The sequence below is a fragment of the Bicyclus anynana genome, chromosome 8 (genome assembly GCF_947172395.1).
Source record: "Bicyclus anynana chromosome 8, ilBicAnyn1.1, whole genome shotgun sequence".
NCBI lineage: Eukaryota > Metazoa > Arthropoda > Insecta > Lepidoptera > Nymphalidae > Bicyclus > Bicyclus anynana.
The window spans coordinates 14734555-14749932 of record NC_069090.1 but is presented as its reverse complement, the minus strand read 5'-3'; the positions used below and the strand labels follow the sequence as shown (position 1 = coordinate 14749932).

At 35.3% G+C, this 15378-nt stretch overlaps 1 protein-coding gene across 1 annotated transcript; it reads left to right on the top strand.

The window, feature by feature from the left end:
• The first annotated feature begins 12216 nt into the window (after positions 1–12216).
• Positions 12217–13770, top strand: LOC112048925 (aquaporin-like). The gene has a single exon (XM_024086633.2). The coding sequence runs from the start codon at positions 12341–12343 to the stop codon at positions 13154–13156; it is 816 nt and encodes a 271-aa protein (XP_023942401.2). The 5' UTR covers positions 12217–12340; the 3' UTR covers positions 13157–13770.
• Positions 13771–15378: the final 1608 nt, after the last annotated feature.

The following is a 15378-nucleotide window of genomic DNA, read 5'->3' as shown; positions in this document are numbered from 1 at the left end:
ATAAACTTATATGGAATTTGATGTCTTATTTATTGTTCTCAGACAAAAAGTCGGCGTCGAATTTTTAAAGTGAAAATTTTTTTAGCTACGTTGTGCACTTTTTGGACGGGGAAAGTTTTATGGGTTCGCGTCACCGACATCCTCATGACTGTGTCTAAAAGGCGCACTGTGCTGTGCGTCTTTTTGGATGGGTGAAATCTCGTACTTTCGCGTCACCGTCACCGTGTATTATATCGGTGACTCGAAAGTCACCGATATAATACTCGCTTATTTCGTCGTCGCTCTATATCTGTGTGCCTAGTGGGAGTTTTCAATATGTTCATACTGTTACTATCACGTTGACGTAAACGCAAATTTATGTGGAATTGAAACAGTTGTGCAGTAGTGCCACTAGATGGCGCTGTTTCAATTCCTTATAAATTCGCGTTTACGTTACGTGACAGTAACAGTATCAAACTGCCACTAGGCCCTCTGTAGCTATACTGCTGACGTATAAGTGGACCGTTAAAATAATCTTCTTAACATAAAAATGGAACCGACTGCAATGATTTTAATACATCAGTTGTTTAGTTATTTTAATTTTAACATAAAATGACTAAGCCGAATTTCATGAAAATGAAATGGGACCAATCTGAAAGTGTTACTCTTTTAAGCAAAAAAAAAATTCCAAATTGGTTATTATATGACAAAGTTATGAGGTAACAGATATTTAAAAAAACATACGCGCCGAATTTAGAACCACCTCCTATTTGAAGTCGTTTAATCGAAGCTAATATCTGCTTATTCTTCTAGTTTCTCGTGAAGTAGTCGTATTTTGTTGGGAACGTAATATTATGGTTTTTTTTTTATTTACAAGTCAGCCCTTGACTACAATCTCACCTGATTGTAAGTGATGATGCAATCTAAGATGGAAGCGGGCTAACTTGTTAGGAGGAGGATGAAAATCCACACCCCTTTTGGTTTCTACTGGACATCGTACCGGAACGCTAAATCACTTGGCGGTACGTCTTTGTCGGTAGGGTGGTACAAACGGCCAAAGCCTTCCACCAGCCAAAATGATGAATGATGAATGGTTAATGAATATAGCTACGTATTTAATTTACTGCCTGCGGTGATCTAGTGCACCTACGTTGTATAAATAAATTGAAAATGATTGTCGGTATAAATTCATTACGCGCCGCCAAAGGAAGCCGCTGGTCAATCCCGCCGGGGATCGGGAAACAATTCGATGCGGTTTACGTTATTCGCTTTATACAGCTTTTATCATAGTTACAATTTAATTTACTGGCTATTTAGTCCTGCGGTTTAAGGATGCCAACATATAAACTCCAATAGACAGTTAATTTTACCTTTACTTTCTGGTGTTTTCATGCAAATGGGTGTTTACCAATGTTTACTATTTATGAAAATAACATTGGATTCAAGAAAAGTTTCAATTGCAAATATATTTCTCACTAGCGGACGCCCGCGACTTCGTCCGCGTGAAACCCTACTACTACCCCTACCCTACCCTACCCTACCCTACCCCTACCCTACCCCTACCCTACCCCTACCTTAACCCTACCCTACCACGCGACGGCGACGGAAGCTTCAAAAATTGTGTAACTTCTCCCGTTTTCCCAACATTTCTCTTCACTGCTCTGCTCCTATTAATTGTAGCGTGATAAAAAGTATAGTATAACCTTCCCAGGAGTATGAACCATAATAGTACCAAGTTTTGTTAAAATTCGTAGAGTAGTTTTTGTGTCTATAACGAACATACTACGCGGCGGAAGCTTAAAAAATAGAGTAACATCTCCCGTTTTCCCAACATTTCCCTTCACTGATCTGCTTCTATTAATCGTAGCGTGATGAAAAGTTTATTATAACCTGCCTAGGAGTAGGAAGAATAATTGTACCAAGTTTCATTAAAATCCGTCGAGTAGTTTTTGTTTCTATAAAGAACATATAGAAAGAACATGGGTGTTTTCCAGTGTCTGTGTGTATTTATACATAATTTAAGTATTTATATGTAGTATATAAATGTATATTAATATATCAACTATCTTAGTACCTATAACACAAGCTACTCTGTATGCTTACTTTGGGGCTAGATAGTGATGTGTATTGTGTATGTATATTTATATTTATTTATTTTATTTATTTAACAGACAGACAGACAGACAAAAATTTTACTGATTGCATTTTTGGCATCGGTATCCACCACCACTAATCACCCCCTGATAGTTATTTTGATAATATATTTCATGTACAGATTTATTATAAGTATAGAATAGATTAACAATTATAAAAATGAATTGTTAATTCCGAATGTTAATTTTGAATAATTTAAAATAGTCTGTTATTATTTATATATAAGTATGTGATACTCTCGTGAGTAGATATTTTTAAAATATAATTGAGTTTCAGTTTATATATCAACTTTTGCTCTAGGTTAAGTTTTGTAGTCTCAATAATGCTCTCTTATTATTAAACTTAAAAATTACCTCATTGGGCTTATAATCTAAACTTGAGTATAATAATATACAATCATTATAATATCGTCGTCGTCGTTATCAACCCAAATTCGGCTCACTGCTGAGCTCGAGTCTCTTCTCAGAATGAGAGGGGTTAGGCCAATAGTCCACCACGCTGGCCCAATGCGGATTGGCAGACTTCACACACGCAGAGAATTAAGAAAATTCTCTGGTATGCAGGTTTCTTCACGATGTTTTCCTTCACCGTTTGAGACACGTGATATTTTATTCCTTAAAATGCACACAACTGAAAAGTTGGAGATGCATGCCCCGAACCGGATTCGAACCCACACCCTTCAGAATCAAAGGCACAGGTCGTATCCACTAGGCTCGATTTTTCGCCATTATAATATAGGACATGGGATTATTGTATACTTACCCATTAACAATGCTTTTAATTAGTCTTTATCACGTGCATTAGTAGCAAATCGAAATAATTCAGGAATTTCAATGATAATGTTATGTTATACTTATGCATAATACTTAATTATTATTAATTTACCTAATGATTAGGATCTATATTGATTAAAATCAAAACAATTATCTTTAATAGGTAATTTAATGACAAACAATATTTGTAACCAAATAAATGACATAACATTAAAAATATTTGAAATTGTCTTTACCTACCTATTCGATGTGCAAGACGTAATGTAATACTGAAATGGGATACATTTTAGCTTATTATTGGTTAAAGCTATTGTACGACGCCGACAGGTATCTATAGGCCCATCAAAATGTAGCTAATATGAACTGATGCTACCTAAAAAGCATACCATTTTAAACAAAATAAGAATTATCGAAATCGGTGTAGGCGTCTTCGAGTAACATACTTACACAAATTAATAAACGCACTAGTCATCTCTACTATTTTCAAAAGTCCCTATCGATTTCTCCATGATGCCTTCGTCAAATCCTGACATGAAAAAAATGGGACTACCCTGGAGTATATGGTATGTGATGTTTCAGGACTCGAACCTGGGAAATCGTGTTCCGAAGCCACATAAACTAACTTCGGACCTGATGCAGTTAATATAATAATAACGTGGGTTTACGAGCTCGGCTCAGTTATCATGATTAATTAGACAACGGTTATTAACCGTAACACTGAAGTTGATCGATCGGCGGATTTTCACCAAGGAGGCGAGCTTACACATTGTATTGGCGGAGATTTGTGAAATTTATTAATGTCATACCTGCTGTTATCTTTTAATCCGCCCGCGTGTGTAGGTAAACGGTTTTATTAAACTAGCGGACGCCAGCGACTTCGACCGCATGGAATTCAGTTTTTTACAAATCTCACGGGAACCATGAATGTTTCTGGGACAATGTGTTAATCCAGGGTATCTTCATTTCAAATTTCAGCCAAATCGGCTCAGTAGTTGCGGCGTTAAAGAGTAACAAACATCCAAATAAACATCCATACAAACTTTTGCGTTTATAATATTAGTATGATAGTAAGTAGGACTGTCGCAATATTTTTTTATCTACGCACAATGTAGTTAAATGCAATAGTATTTTTTTTTAATATACAATACCTTAAAACTAAGGATAAAATGCAGTGCTAGAGACGAAATAATGAATAGTAAAGGAATAGTCGCAGTGATCTCTTCCAGGCTAACATGAAGGAGTATAGAAACCAGTCGTAATAACATAAAAACTAACAACCTAAATGACATAAGTACTTAGTCCCGTGAAAATAATTTCGATGATAAACAAAAAATAAATCCTGGCTGAGTTTGTTGTGGGCTCTTCTCAGACACAGGTGCGTTTGGACCTCTCGTTACTTTATTTTCGAGTTTTCGATCAATTATTATTACCATTATCTAATAATATTATTACCTGACGTTTCAAAAGTGCTTGTAAACTAAGCCTATTGAAATAAGTAAACTTTAACTTTGACTTAGATTTTGACTTTGACCGAATTTGGCCAATCTTATGTTGTGGTGTGTGCTAAAATTCGGGTGCACTTTGTATATTTATTTAATTTCGTAGTGTAAAATGGAAGTAAAACATACACAGATAAGTAATTAGACAACTTATTGGCATGCTGTTGTAAATTACATTAAATTACAGATTATATAGAATTACCTTTTACATTGCATAAGAATCTTATTATTAAAATTCTTTGCTTCATTGTGCTTGAATAACGGATAGCATCATGTCACCAAATATCAAATCGCCTTTTTTAGAGTCTTTATACAGTTCACACAAAGCCATAGGTATTTTGTTGAGGGAATGGATGAATGGATTCTTTCTGTCTATTTACTTCTTTGTCAGCGAATAAAATAATTTCCAATAGAGAATTAAAGTATGAAACTCCGTGTGAAAGAATCAAGACCGGCAGCAGAAAAAGCTAAAACCGGTAAGTGGCACCTCTCTGACTGAGAGTTACATATTTGTTGACCCATGGAATCGCAGTGCCAAAAAAATTCTCCAAATCATTTAACCGCGGCTAGTTGCCTCGACTGGTTACAAAAGGGCTGGCTCATTTTTTGCGCAAAGGATCAGCCTGGCTGTCCAGCACTGAAATGCAGACATTCCACGTGGGCATAATTTGTATAGTTATTAGGATAAGTTAGCTTATGTTCCTTATTGTATTCTAGCTCCGTCTATATTGAGAATTATCGTAGATTATTAGCTAGTGCTTTGAATTCCTTAAATGAAAATTTTGAACCTTAGACCTCAAATCTATGTTCCAACAAACTAGCCTCTAGAACACAGTGTAAGTTAAAACAATAGCGCAATAAATAAGCATGAAATATCGATGTTGCCCCAATTTGGTAACGACGGTCGTCCTCAACCGAAAATTGGCTCCAATTTAAGCCGCGTCATAAATTTGAAACCCCATCAATCAGCAAAATAAAGGGGATGCTCATTAGCAAGAGCCAATAATAAAGGATTTCCTTTTTCCCTCAAAAGGGGTTGAACAAAAGTTGTTTCTTTTATATTTTCTATACTTGCCATAATACCTTTTTGAGAGACTCTTGAGAGACGTGATAGCCCAGTGGATATGACAACTGCCTCCGATTCCGGAGGGTGTAGGACTGTAGGTTTGAATCCGGTCCGGGGCATGCACCTCCAACTTTTCAGTTATGTGCATTTTAAGAAACTAAATATCGCGTATATCAAACGGTGAAGGAAAAACATCGTGAGGAAAACTGCATACCTGAAAATTTTCTTAATTCTCTGCTTGTCTTAAATCTGCCAAACTGCATTGGGCCAGCGTCCACTACCATAATGGGCGTCCCACAGGGTTCAATTCTGGGTCCTTTTCTATTTTTAGTGTACATAAACGATTTACCATACCATGTCAGCGGCATATGTGAGATTGTACTGTTTGCTGATGACACATCCTTAATTTTTAAGTCCGACAGAAATAAAGATAACTCTGACGACGTAAACCGTGCCATATCGCATGTGTCGCATTGGTTCACTGCAAATAATCTACTTTTGAATGCCAAGAAAACTAAATGTATTGAGTTTTCATTGCCAAATGTTAAAAAATTAGATAAGTCTATAATGATCGATGGTGAAACACTGGAAATGGAGAGTTCCACAGTTTTCCTGGGAGTGACCTTGGATTGTAAACTTCAGTGGGGTGCTCATATAGAAAAACTGTCTGGTAAACTTAGCTCAGCGGCATTTGCCGTGAGAAAAATAAGACAGTTTACTGATGTTGATACAGCTAGGCTTGTTTATTTTGCGTACTTTCACAGCGTAATGTCTTACGGTATTTTATTGTGGGGCATGGCTGCCGATATACAATCTATATTTGTTCTTCAAAAAAGAGCAATTCGAGCAATATATCAATTAAAATCACGCGAGTTCCTTCGTCAAAAGTTTAAAGAAATAGGTATACTAACAGTAGCCTGTCAATATATATATAACAGTATAGTGTATGTAAGACAAAATATTAATTTGTACAAACGAAAAGGAGATTTAAACCCACGTCTTACTAGACACGGGCATAAGTTAGTTATTTCTGCATATCGTCTCCAAAGAGTAAAAAAATCTTTTGTAGGTTTGGGTGTACTCTTCTATAATAAGATCCCCAAGACTGTGATGGACCTGCCAATGCATAGCTTTAAGCAATGTGTTAAAAAACATCTACTTAGTCGAGGGTACTACAACATTGATGAGTTCCTTAATGATAAAGATGCTTGGAGGTCGTTGGATCAGCTTCCACCTTCACACAGAAAGTAAAACTATAAAAAATGTAAACAGTAATTGTTATTAATTGTAAATTATAATACTGTATGACTTTTTCAAAAGAGCAACTGTTGAGTTTCTTGCCGGTATCTTCTCAGCAGAACCTGCCTTCCGAACCGGTGGTAGAATCTTTACAAATAGTCAACTGACGTGTCAAAAGTGCTTGTAAACTGAGCCTACTTGAAATAAATGATTTTTGATTTGATTTGATTTGATTGTGGTGGACTATTTTGCCTAACCCCTCTCATTCTGTGAGGATACTCGAGCTCAGCAGTATTGATAATGATGATGATGAAAATGATATTTTTTAAATATGACAAATATCCCTGTTTACCTCCAATTAAAAAATATCCCTGTTTATCTCCAAAAGCACGACAATAGAACATCGGGCGGGAATCGAATCCTTGACCTATCGGTGTTGAGTTCGATTTCTTTACTGGGGACCTTTTGAGTTCAAGATTAGTTCAAGTTACTCCTTCTCGAAAAATTTCATCCCCATTATATTAGCCGATGGACGTCCACTGTAGAATATAAACATCACGATCCTTAGCCGCTTGCATCCCGCGATCCCTTCAACTCGCTTTATGTCGTCAGTCTACCTGGTAAGGGGTCGACCAACACTGCGCTTTCTATTGCGGGGTCGCCATTCCAGCACCTAAGGAAAATATTTCGTATTTAATATTTATAAAATTGATATGGACACACAAAATTTTTATTGACGTAAGTATCAGATATTAATTATTTAATCCAATTAATACGCAAATCGTTACTTACGTAATAAGCAAAATACAGTTATAAATAAGATACATTTTATAAACTACATTTTATAAACCTACTTAAGTAGGATTTTGTCGCATCAATATTTGAATTTAAATTTCAGTTTTTTAAAAAGTTTTTCTAAAACTATGTACGTATTTAGACTAAAACCACAGTAAAACCAGTAGTTGGACTTCATACTAGAGGTCGAAACGCGAGCTATACCTACGCACCTCGAACGTGGGGTGATCGTGGGGTGAAGACAGTTGCGACTGTGCCGCAGTGACAAACGCACGGTGTATTGGATTTTTTAAGTATGACGACTAAGAAAAGAAGCCTCGCAACTGGTGGTCTATTATATTTATAAAGTTTGTTTAATATTTTGTATTCTAAAAGCATAATTTAAAAAAATGTATAAAAAATGCTTAAATAATAAAATTGTGTAGGTATTATATTTTTACTATGCTAAAACTTAGCAGCAGATCGCAAAAAGCTTTAGGTCTGCAAACAAAAACCAAATAAACGCGTTTTTAAAACAAGTTCATGGTCGACAAACCAAGTCTCTTTAACATAGAAGTCCCGGAAATCCTTAATTTCTACCAATGGATATCTATAATCGAGAAAAAGATAACGTCAATAATTTTAATATTATGCATGACTTTCTAATCAAACTTTAGCTAATAAAGTTATAATTCTGCAGATTTGCAGATCTGATGTAGTTTATTCAAATACGAATTTAAGAGTCCCTGTAATTGCGGCCTGAGCGTTGAACTTTTTAAATCTCATTATGTTTAATCGTCGAGAAAGTCTACGAGGTTGGTAATTCGTCAGCGAATCTTTATTATAGCCCGAAGGAAAATAGAGGGTTGTTGTTGTTGTCTACCTGTATGTCAGTCAGTCTGTGGCAAAGAATTAATACTATTAGATATGTTACTAACACGTCGATACTGAGGTGCAGGAAGGTGGCTAATTTTCTTAATTTCATTTATTCGCATAGCAACGAAAGTTATATAAACAAATAATAACTAAATATTGTCTATAATGTCGAGTTGTGTGTTCAGGAAGTTAAAAATAAATAAACTTAGATATATATATCTAAGTATATTTATACTGACATTATTTTTTTATTATATAAAAAATATATAATGTATATGTATAAAAATATATAATTCAGTAAACACAAAATTGTGCACTTATGTGCTCAGTAATATACTTAGATATATATATCTAAGTATATTTGTATATCTAAGTTATTCTGACATTATATATTTTTTATAATAAAAAATATATGATGTCACTTATGTGCTCAGTAGGAGTAGCAAAATTCGGATCACTTTTAGCTGTGATTTTGTAGGCACATAACATGTATAAAGTATAAATTGTCGTTGGTCCGTGACATCATAGCTTTTAAACTAATTGGCCGATTATTATACGGCTTTTGTTCATGAAATCTCACTTATTCTGATTTTAGCATTACTATAAAATTGACACTTTATATCGGCTATTTTTTACAATGATGTTTAAAAATTTTTAAAGAATAAAAAAGAAGAAAATAGTTTTGATAACCTCAAACATTAAACTTAGTTAAGTGTAACAACATCATAAAATTTTAATACAAACGTTAATTTTTTAAGCTACTTTTAAACACCAATGTGGGTTGGCGGCTTAAATGCATTCGTTTTGAATAAAAATATACCAACTTTAAGTTTCAGTAATATTTCTATTACTGACGGTTGACTACAGTAACAAAAACAACTTTAAATTTTTCAAAAACACCACCTTGACTAATATTGTACAGAATGGTAATTTGATAAATGATACCTTTCAGCGTAATCAATTTATCTCATTACGTTCGCTAATTCACGGCGAAGACGCTTTCGTTTTAATTAAAGGGCGCTGTAGATAAAATTAATTCAACGAAGTGTTGATATACTTAATTGCATATTGAACTAGATGCGAAACGCGACTCTTCTCTTCTCGATGTATTCTTTTTCAAGGTATTTTATCCTAGACGTTGTTAGTTGAAGGTACTTTTATGTATATTATGTAGGTGTGGCTAGAATTAATGAACTGAGAGTAAATCTGAGAGATTAGAATTAGGACAACCGGGATGATGGCAGTTTTTAAAATTGTATATAAAATAAAAGTATGCTAATAGTAAAGTAATTTTGTAGAAGTTTTTTCAGGTTATCTGCGACCAGTACTTTCGGAGCTACAGGGATTTAAAGTGTCATATTTTTGACGGTGCCACGGATCGCTAAAAACGCTCCATATTAGATAGGACGAAAAAACGACGTCATCGATTTGTGTGAAGATTTGTATGGGTTTTCAAACCAAATTACAGATAATCTTTATTATTGTGTGTTTATGGTTATACTTTAGAAGAAATATCACATTGAATGTAAAAATGCATGATTTTACATAAAATTATGTCGTATGTTGTTATGATTATAAGATCCTAGAATGGCAGAGTGGAGTCACGAACTTGTGATCGTTGTATGTAGGGCTAAGGAATCCCTAGACAGTTAACTAATACTCCTCTTTTCCACTCAAGTCACTCTCCCCGCCTATCCCAGTTAACCCATAAAGAATTACACAACAATAAATGTGGACGGCTTTAACGCCACGAGCGTCGAGCATACTGAAGCCAGCTATACGACGAGTGCCTTATATCGCAAGTCGTTCCCACCAAGCGATCGCTACCCCTCTCTAACTCCCTACTCTTGATGGAAACATTTTGCACCACCCAGCGTCGGCACGAGCCAACACGAGATCGAGCGACGTCATATCCGTCTCAGACTACTATTTCCTGCACTATATTATGGTTGTTCCTACTACGTATCTTAATCTTAATTTAGATAGAAGTAAATGAAACGTGGTAATTTTTTTTTTAGTTATATATTAAAATTTTAAATAAAAATTTATCTTTAGAACACTAATCAAGTTGATGTCAATGGGTTTGTCTTGTCTTCATACAGCAAACAGACAGATAACGATGCTTTTATTAATAGTTTTTAATTAAATAAAACTTAAATAAAATTGCGAACATTTGTATCCTAGAAGAATGGTTTTGTGTGGGTCGCTCTGCTCCCACGAAACCACGTTACCACCGTTACCACGTAACCACGTAACCAGTTACGTTAGTTATTTTTACGATACCAGTTAAGGGTTAAATACGCTCTGTATTCCGACCTTTTTACCATTAGCTTACTCTTTAATTAGACTTGTTCCCTTTATAAAAACATCCAGTTTTTATAGAGATAAAAGAGCCGGTTGTTATTATTACTTTACTTAATTAAGTTAATAAAAGAAAGTACAATTATAGGAATATTTTTGTATTATTTTATAAACGTAATTTAATGTATAAAATAGGTATAAAAAGTAGATACCCACCAATAATCTCTAAGCCTAAATAAACTCAGGCAAGTACATAATGTCTAATACTTGTATATACGTTTTCTATGTTAATACTTAAAAGTTAAGTTGTTAGTAAAAATAATTTTAATTTGCTTCCTACTAAAAATTAAATGTTTGTTTGTTAAAAAAGAAAAAAGTGCATTTTGAGTCATTTTATTAGGCCTTGAGGGATTTCTTAAGAAACATGTGATGTGTGGTTTTATATTCGTTACATTAATTGGGATCCTGATTGTGCAAGTCATTGAACTCGACATTATGCGTTTACTCACGTCTCTGTAGAAATTTTAGAATTATATTTTATATCAAAGAACTAGCGGACGCCCGCGACTTCGTCCGCGTGAAACTCGATGTATACTTTCAACTACCTCTACCCTACCCCTACCTTACCCCTACCCTAACCCTACCCTACCCCTACTCTACCCTACCCCTACCCCTACCCTACCCTACCCCTACCCTACCCCTACCCTACCCCTACCCCTACCCTACCCCTACCCTACCCTAATCCTACCCTACCCCTACCCGTTGAAATTTTTCTTAAATTTTCTTTGCTATAAACATCACGGAGCCCGAGACCTTTCCAACGAATGCAAAACCATGGAAATCGGTTCGTGCGTTCTGGAGTTATAACGTCAGGAAGGAAAACCCGACTTATTTTTATATAGTAAAAAAAAAAGATGTATTACGCATAGTAAATGTCGTCTAGATATTTTACAATAATTTATCTTGAAATATCGTAAATATTTACATCAATATCGGCTAATGGACGTCACATTACTTCTTTTAAAGACTTCCAAATAATATCATTTAAGCACTTGCGTCCAATGATTCCTTACAAACCTTTATTTGCCTCGGTCCACCAAGACAAGGAGTGATTAATGTCATTATTGAATTAATAAACAGTAAATCATATTTTTTTGCAATAAATTAAGATCAAAAGAATTCATATTTTTGAATTATTCAATTACCTAACTAGTAATTACCACAAATACTATGATAGTACTTTTTAATAATTTCAGAAACCCAAGCGTAAAAAATTCTGAAGAGCAAAATATGAAAGCAAACTTAGAAAACAAGCACACATAAAACAAGGTGAAATACGATAAGCTAATAGTGTCTACTTAAAAGTTGAATGCAATAAAACAATACAAATCCGCGGTATTTGTTTCCCATTAATCAAAATGCTTGTTTTCCAGACGACGTGTTCGTTTTGATAAACGTTATGTACCTATCACAATATTATCTTTACAAATTTAACAAAATGCCGTGATTGTATCAAACAACGATCAATGATTTCACCAGATTGCCAGAACAACACGTTGACTTCACACGTATAAGGAAAGACGTGTTGACCACTTCGCAAATTCATATACTCAGTGATTATAATGTTGTGATTCATTCGATCAATAGCATCCTCACTCGGAGTTACTATACCGTTAACAATGGCAGTGGATACTCATTTAGAATCTGCGGCAGACGAAATGATCGTTAAGGAGAACAAGACGAATGTTTCCAAAGGATTCCGTCCTTGGTGGACTGATAATTGGAGAGGGATCCTGTCTGAATTTGTATCAACATTTTTATTGCTGTTCCTTGGATGTATGGGGTGCATACCAATAGATGGTTTCCCGAAGAATCCACCACTGTACGGTGCTCTCGGATTTGGGTTGATCGTTCTCATCAACATCCAGACATTTGGACACATATCTGGTGCGTTTATGAATCCTGCAGTGACTTTGTCTGCTGTTATTTGGGGTAATTTATCTGTGGCTGTTGGTTTGGCGTATTTTGTAGTGCAATGCTTGGGTGCTGTCGTCGGTTTTGGTGCTCTTATGCTAATGTCACCAATAGATTTGTCCGGTGGGGTCTGTACAACACAGCCGCATATAAACCATAATATATATCAAGCTTTCGGTATTGAAATACTTTTGACAGCATCTTTAGTGCTCATCAATTGTAATTTATGGGACCCTGTTAATGCAGAGAAAGTTGAATCCAACCCAGTGAAATTGGGCCTGACTGTGGCTGGTCTGTCGGTGGCAGGTGGTCCTCTAACTGGGGCCAGTATGAATCCGGCGCGATCGTTTGCGCCAGCTATTTGGACCAATACTTGGAATGGACATTGGATATACTGGTTGGGGCCAATTATTGGTGCAGTATTGCCCACATTATTTTATAAATATGTCTGGTTGAAGATTGAAAAGGTTAAGTTGCCAGAAGTGCTGCCTTGGACAGAAAATAATAACAGTGAAGCATAAACGGACTTTGCTAAAACGTTTGACCTCGAATAATGCAAATATAGACAGATGTTCAAATATCAAGTGTGTTTTACAGCTCTCAAAAATAAGAAAAACTAACAATATTGTGTGTACAGTGTAGTTAAACAACTATCAATCAAAAAACATTAATGTTACATTACGTAAGTAGCTAAAAACAATTTTTTTTTTTAATTTATTGATTGTATATAAATTGCCTACATTTTAACAGTTAACATTTTACAATTAACATTTTTCTAAACATTATGTATAATTATTTTAGCAAACTATATGGATATGACACGATTAAATACAATTTTTTAGGTTAAATGTTCTTTTGTAACGTTATCTTTAAAGCAATATTAGGCTCTTAATATAGTTTAGTTCATAATTTATTGATATTTTTATTAATTTTAACTTGCAAGCATAATTTTTGAAGGGTATTCTTGTATTTTGAGCAAAATTATAACATCCCAGTCTTCATTGGTTTGCAAGGATTTGATTGAAAGTTCTATAGTACTAAATGTTAAGAATTTACGATTAATGTAAATTATTTTTGTTTACGAATTTATTTATTTGTAATGTGTAGTTTTTTTTATTAAAATAAAAGATATGTCGTCCTATTTTTTTACTAGTCAAGTAAAAGCCTATATTTAGAAAGTTTCATTGTTAAAGAAAACATTGGTGGACATACATAAAATAATTGAAAAAAATAATAAATGAAGAAAGCTTTTTGAACAATTGGATATTTAGGATTGTTTCATGTACCTATTGTTAAAATTCTGGACTTCAAGTAGGTTTATAATTGTTAGTCACATCTCATAAATATACGGGTCTGACCTCTTGGGTTTTGTTAAAAGGTCAAATTCATCCTTTTTTCCGTCATCGTGACTGGAAAATACTAATAATTCACTGTTCCTTCCTTCCTTATGAGAATTTGTACAAATATATTGGTTAAATAAGCGAACTTCATTGTTGATTTTTATCCTAACGTGATCCACAATCTCAAGAAAGATGTAAATGAAGGAAAAGAAGAAAAGGAAGAAGAAGAAAAAAATATTGTAATAAAATTAAAACTAAAGCTTCTACTTGTACTTATTATAATTTCTTTGCATTCCTAAACCATTCATCCGAATGTAATAAAACTTCAGTGAATTTTCCAATTCGAATTTCAAAATACCCGTAAATCCCACAACGTAATTAATATTTATATTTAATTTTAAAATAAATGTTAATTAATAGCCGAGTCATAGTCACACCAGCATTGTTGATATCAGTTGATTAGCTGAAAAAGTGATACTAATTACTCGTTAACTGATAACGTTGAGATATTGATACTGACATTGTGGTGGGCGTAATTGAAATAGCTGATTATAGATAAAGCCAGGCTGCTCAGAGATTGCGTTTCTGACGGGTCGAGAGCGAATGGGACAAACATGTTCAATTACTATGCCTCGTTCGTTCAATATAATGTCTGATGAGACAAAATAACGAGGCAATGTAATCAATTACATTAAAGCGGGTTAAGGGGGCTCACGATGCGTTGCGGCGCCGCATCGCAAAGATTTCATCATATCAGCGGGCACACGAGCGGTGCGGCACCGCAACGTTGTTATTGCTCAGCGGCGCCGTAGCAGCGTTGGACAGTCTGTTAATTCTTATGAAGTTTTGACGCATAAACAACTGAGCGGTGCCGCTCCAACGTCGCAACGCATTCACCCCTCCCCGCTTCGTCTCGGTGGTTGTAAGTCCGATGCCGCGCCGGAGCGCATCGTATGACATGCCACAGATATCGCTCCGGTGCTGCACCGTCGCCGCAACGCATCATGTGGCCCCGCTCTAAATGTGTTTGTTTCATTCGCTCATGAGCATGACCTGTCAGAAACGCAAACTTTGAGCGGCCGGCCTTTAACATTCAGGTGTACCTTATTTTTATGAAGGCAGAAAGTAAGTTAGCCCATGCTTCTACCAAAGATAAGTATGTTAGCCAATTATGGAGTCTGTGGTTGCTTTGGAATGTACCTAGCAAGTTTCAAAGTTACAAATTCCAAGTAGGAACTGTTACCTACCGGAATTGCAGGGGCAGCAATGCGCGTGGCCGGAGGCTGCGCTTATTATGTACTTAGGTATGGTGCCCAGCCGTAGCCACGGCCGGAGGATCTACCGCAATTGCAGGGGCAGCAATGCGCGTGGCCGGAGGCTGCGCGTATTTGTACTTAGGTATG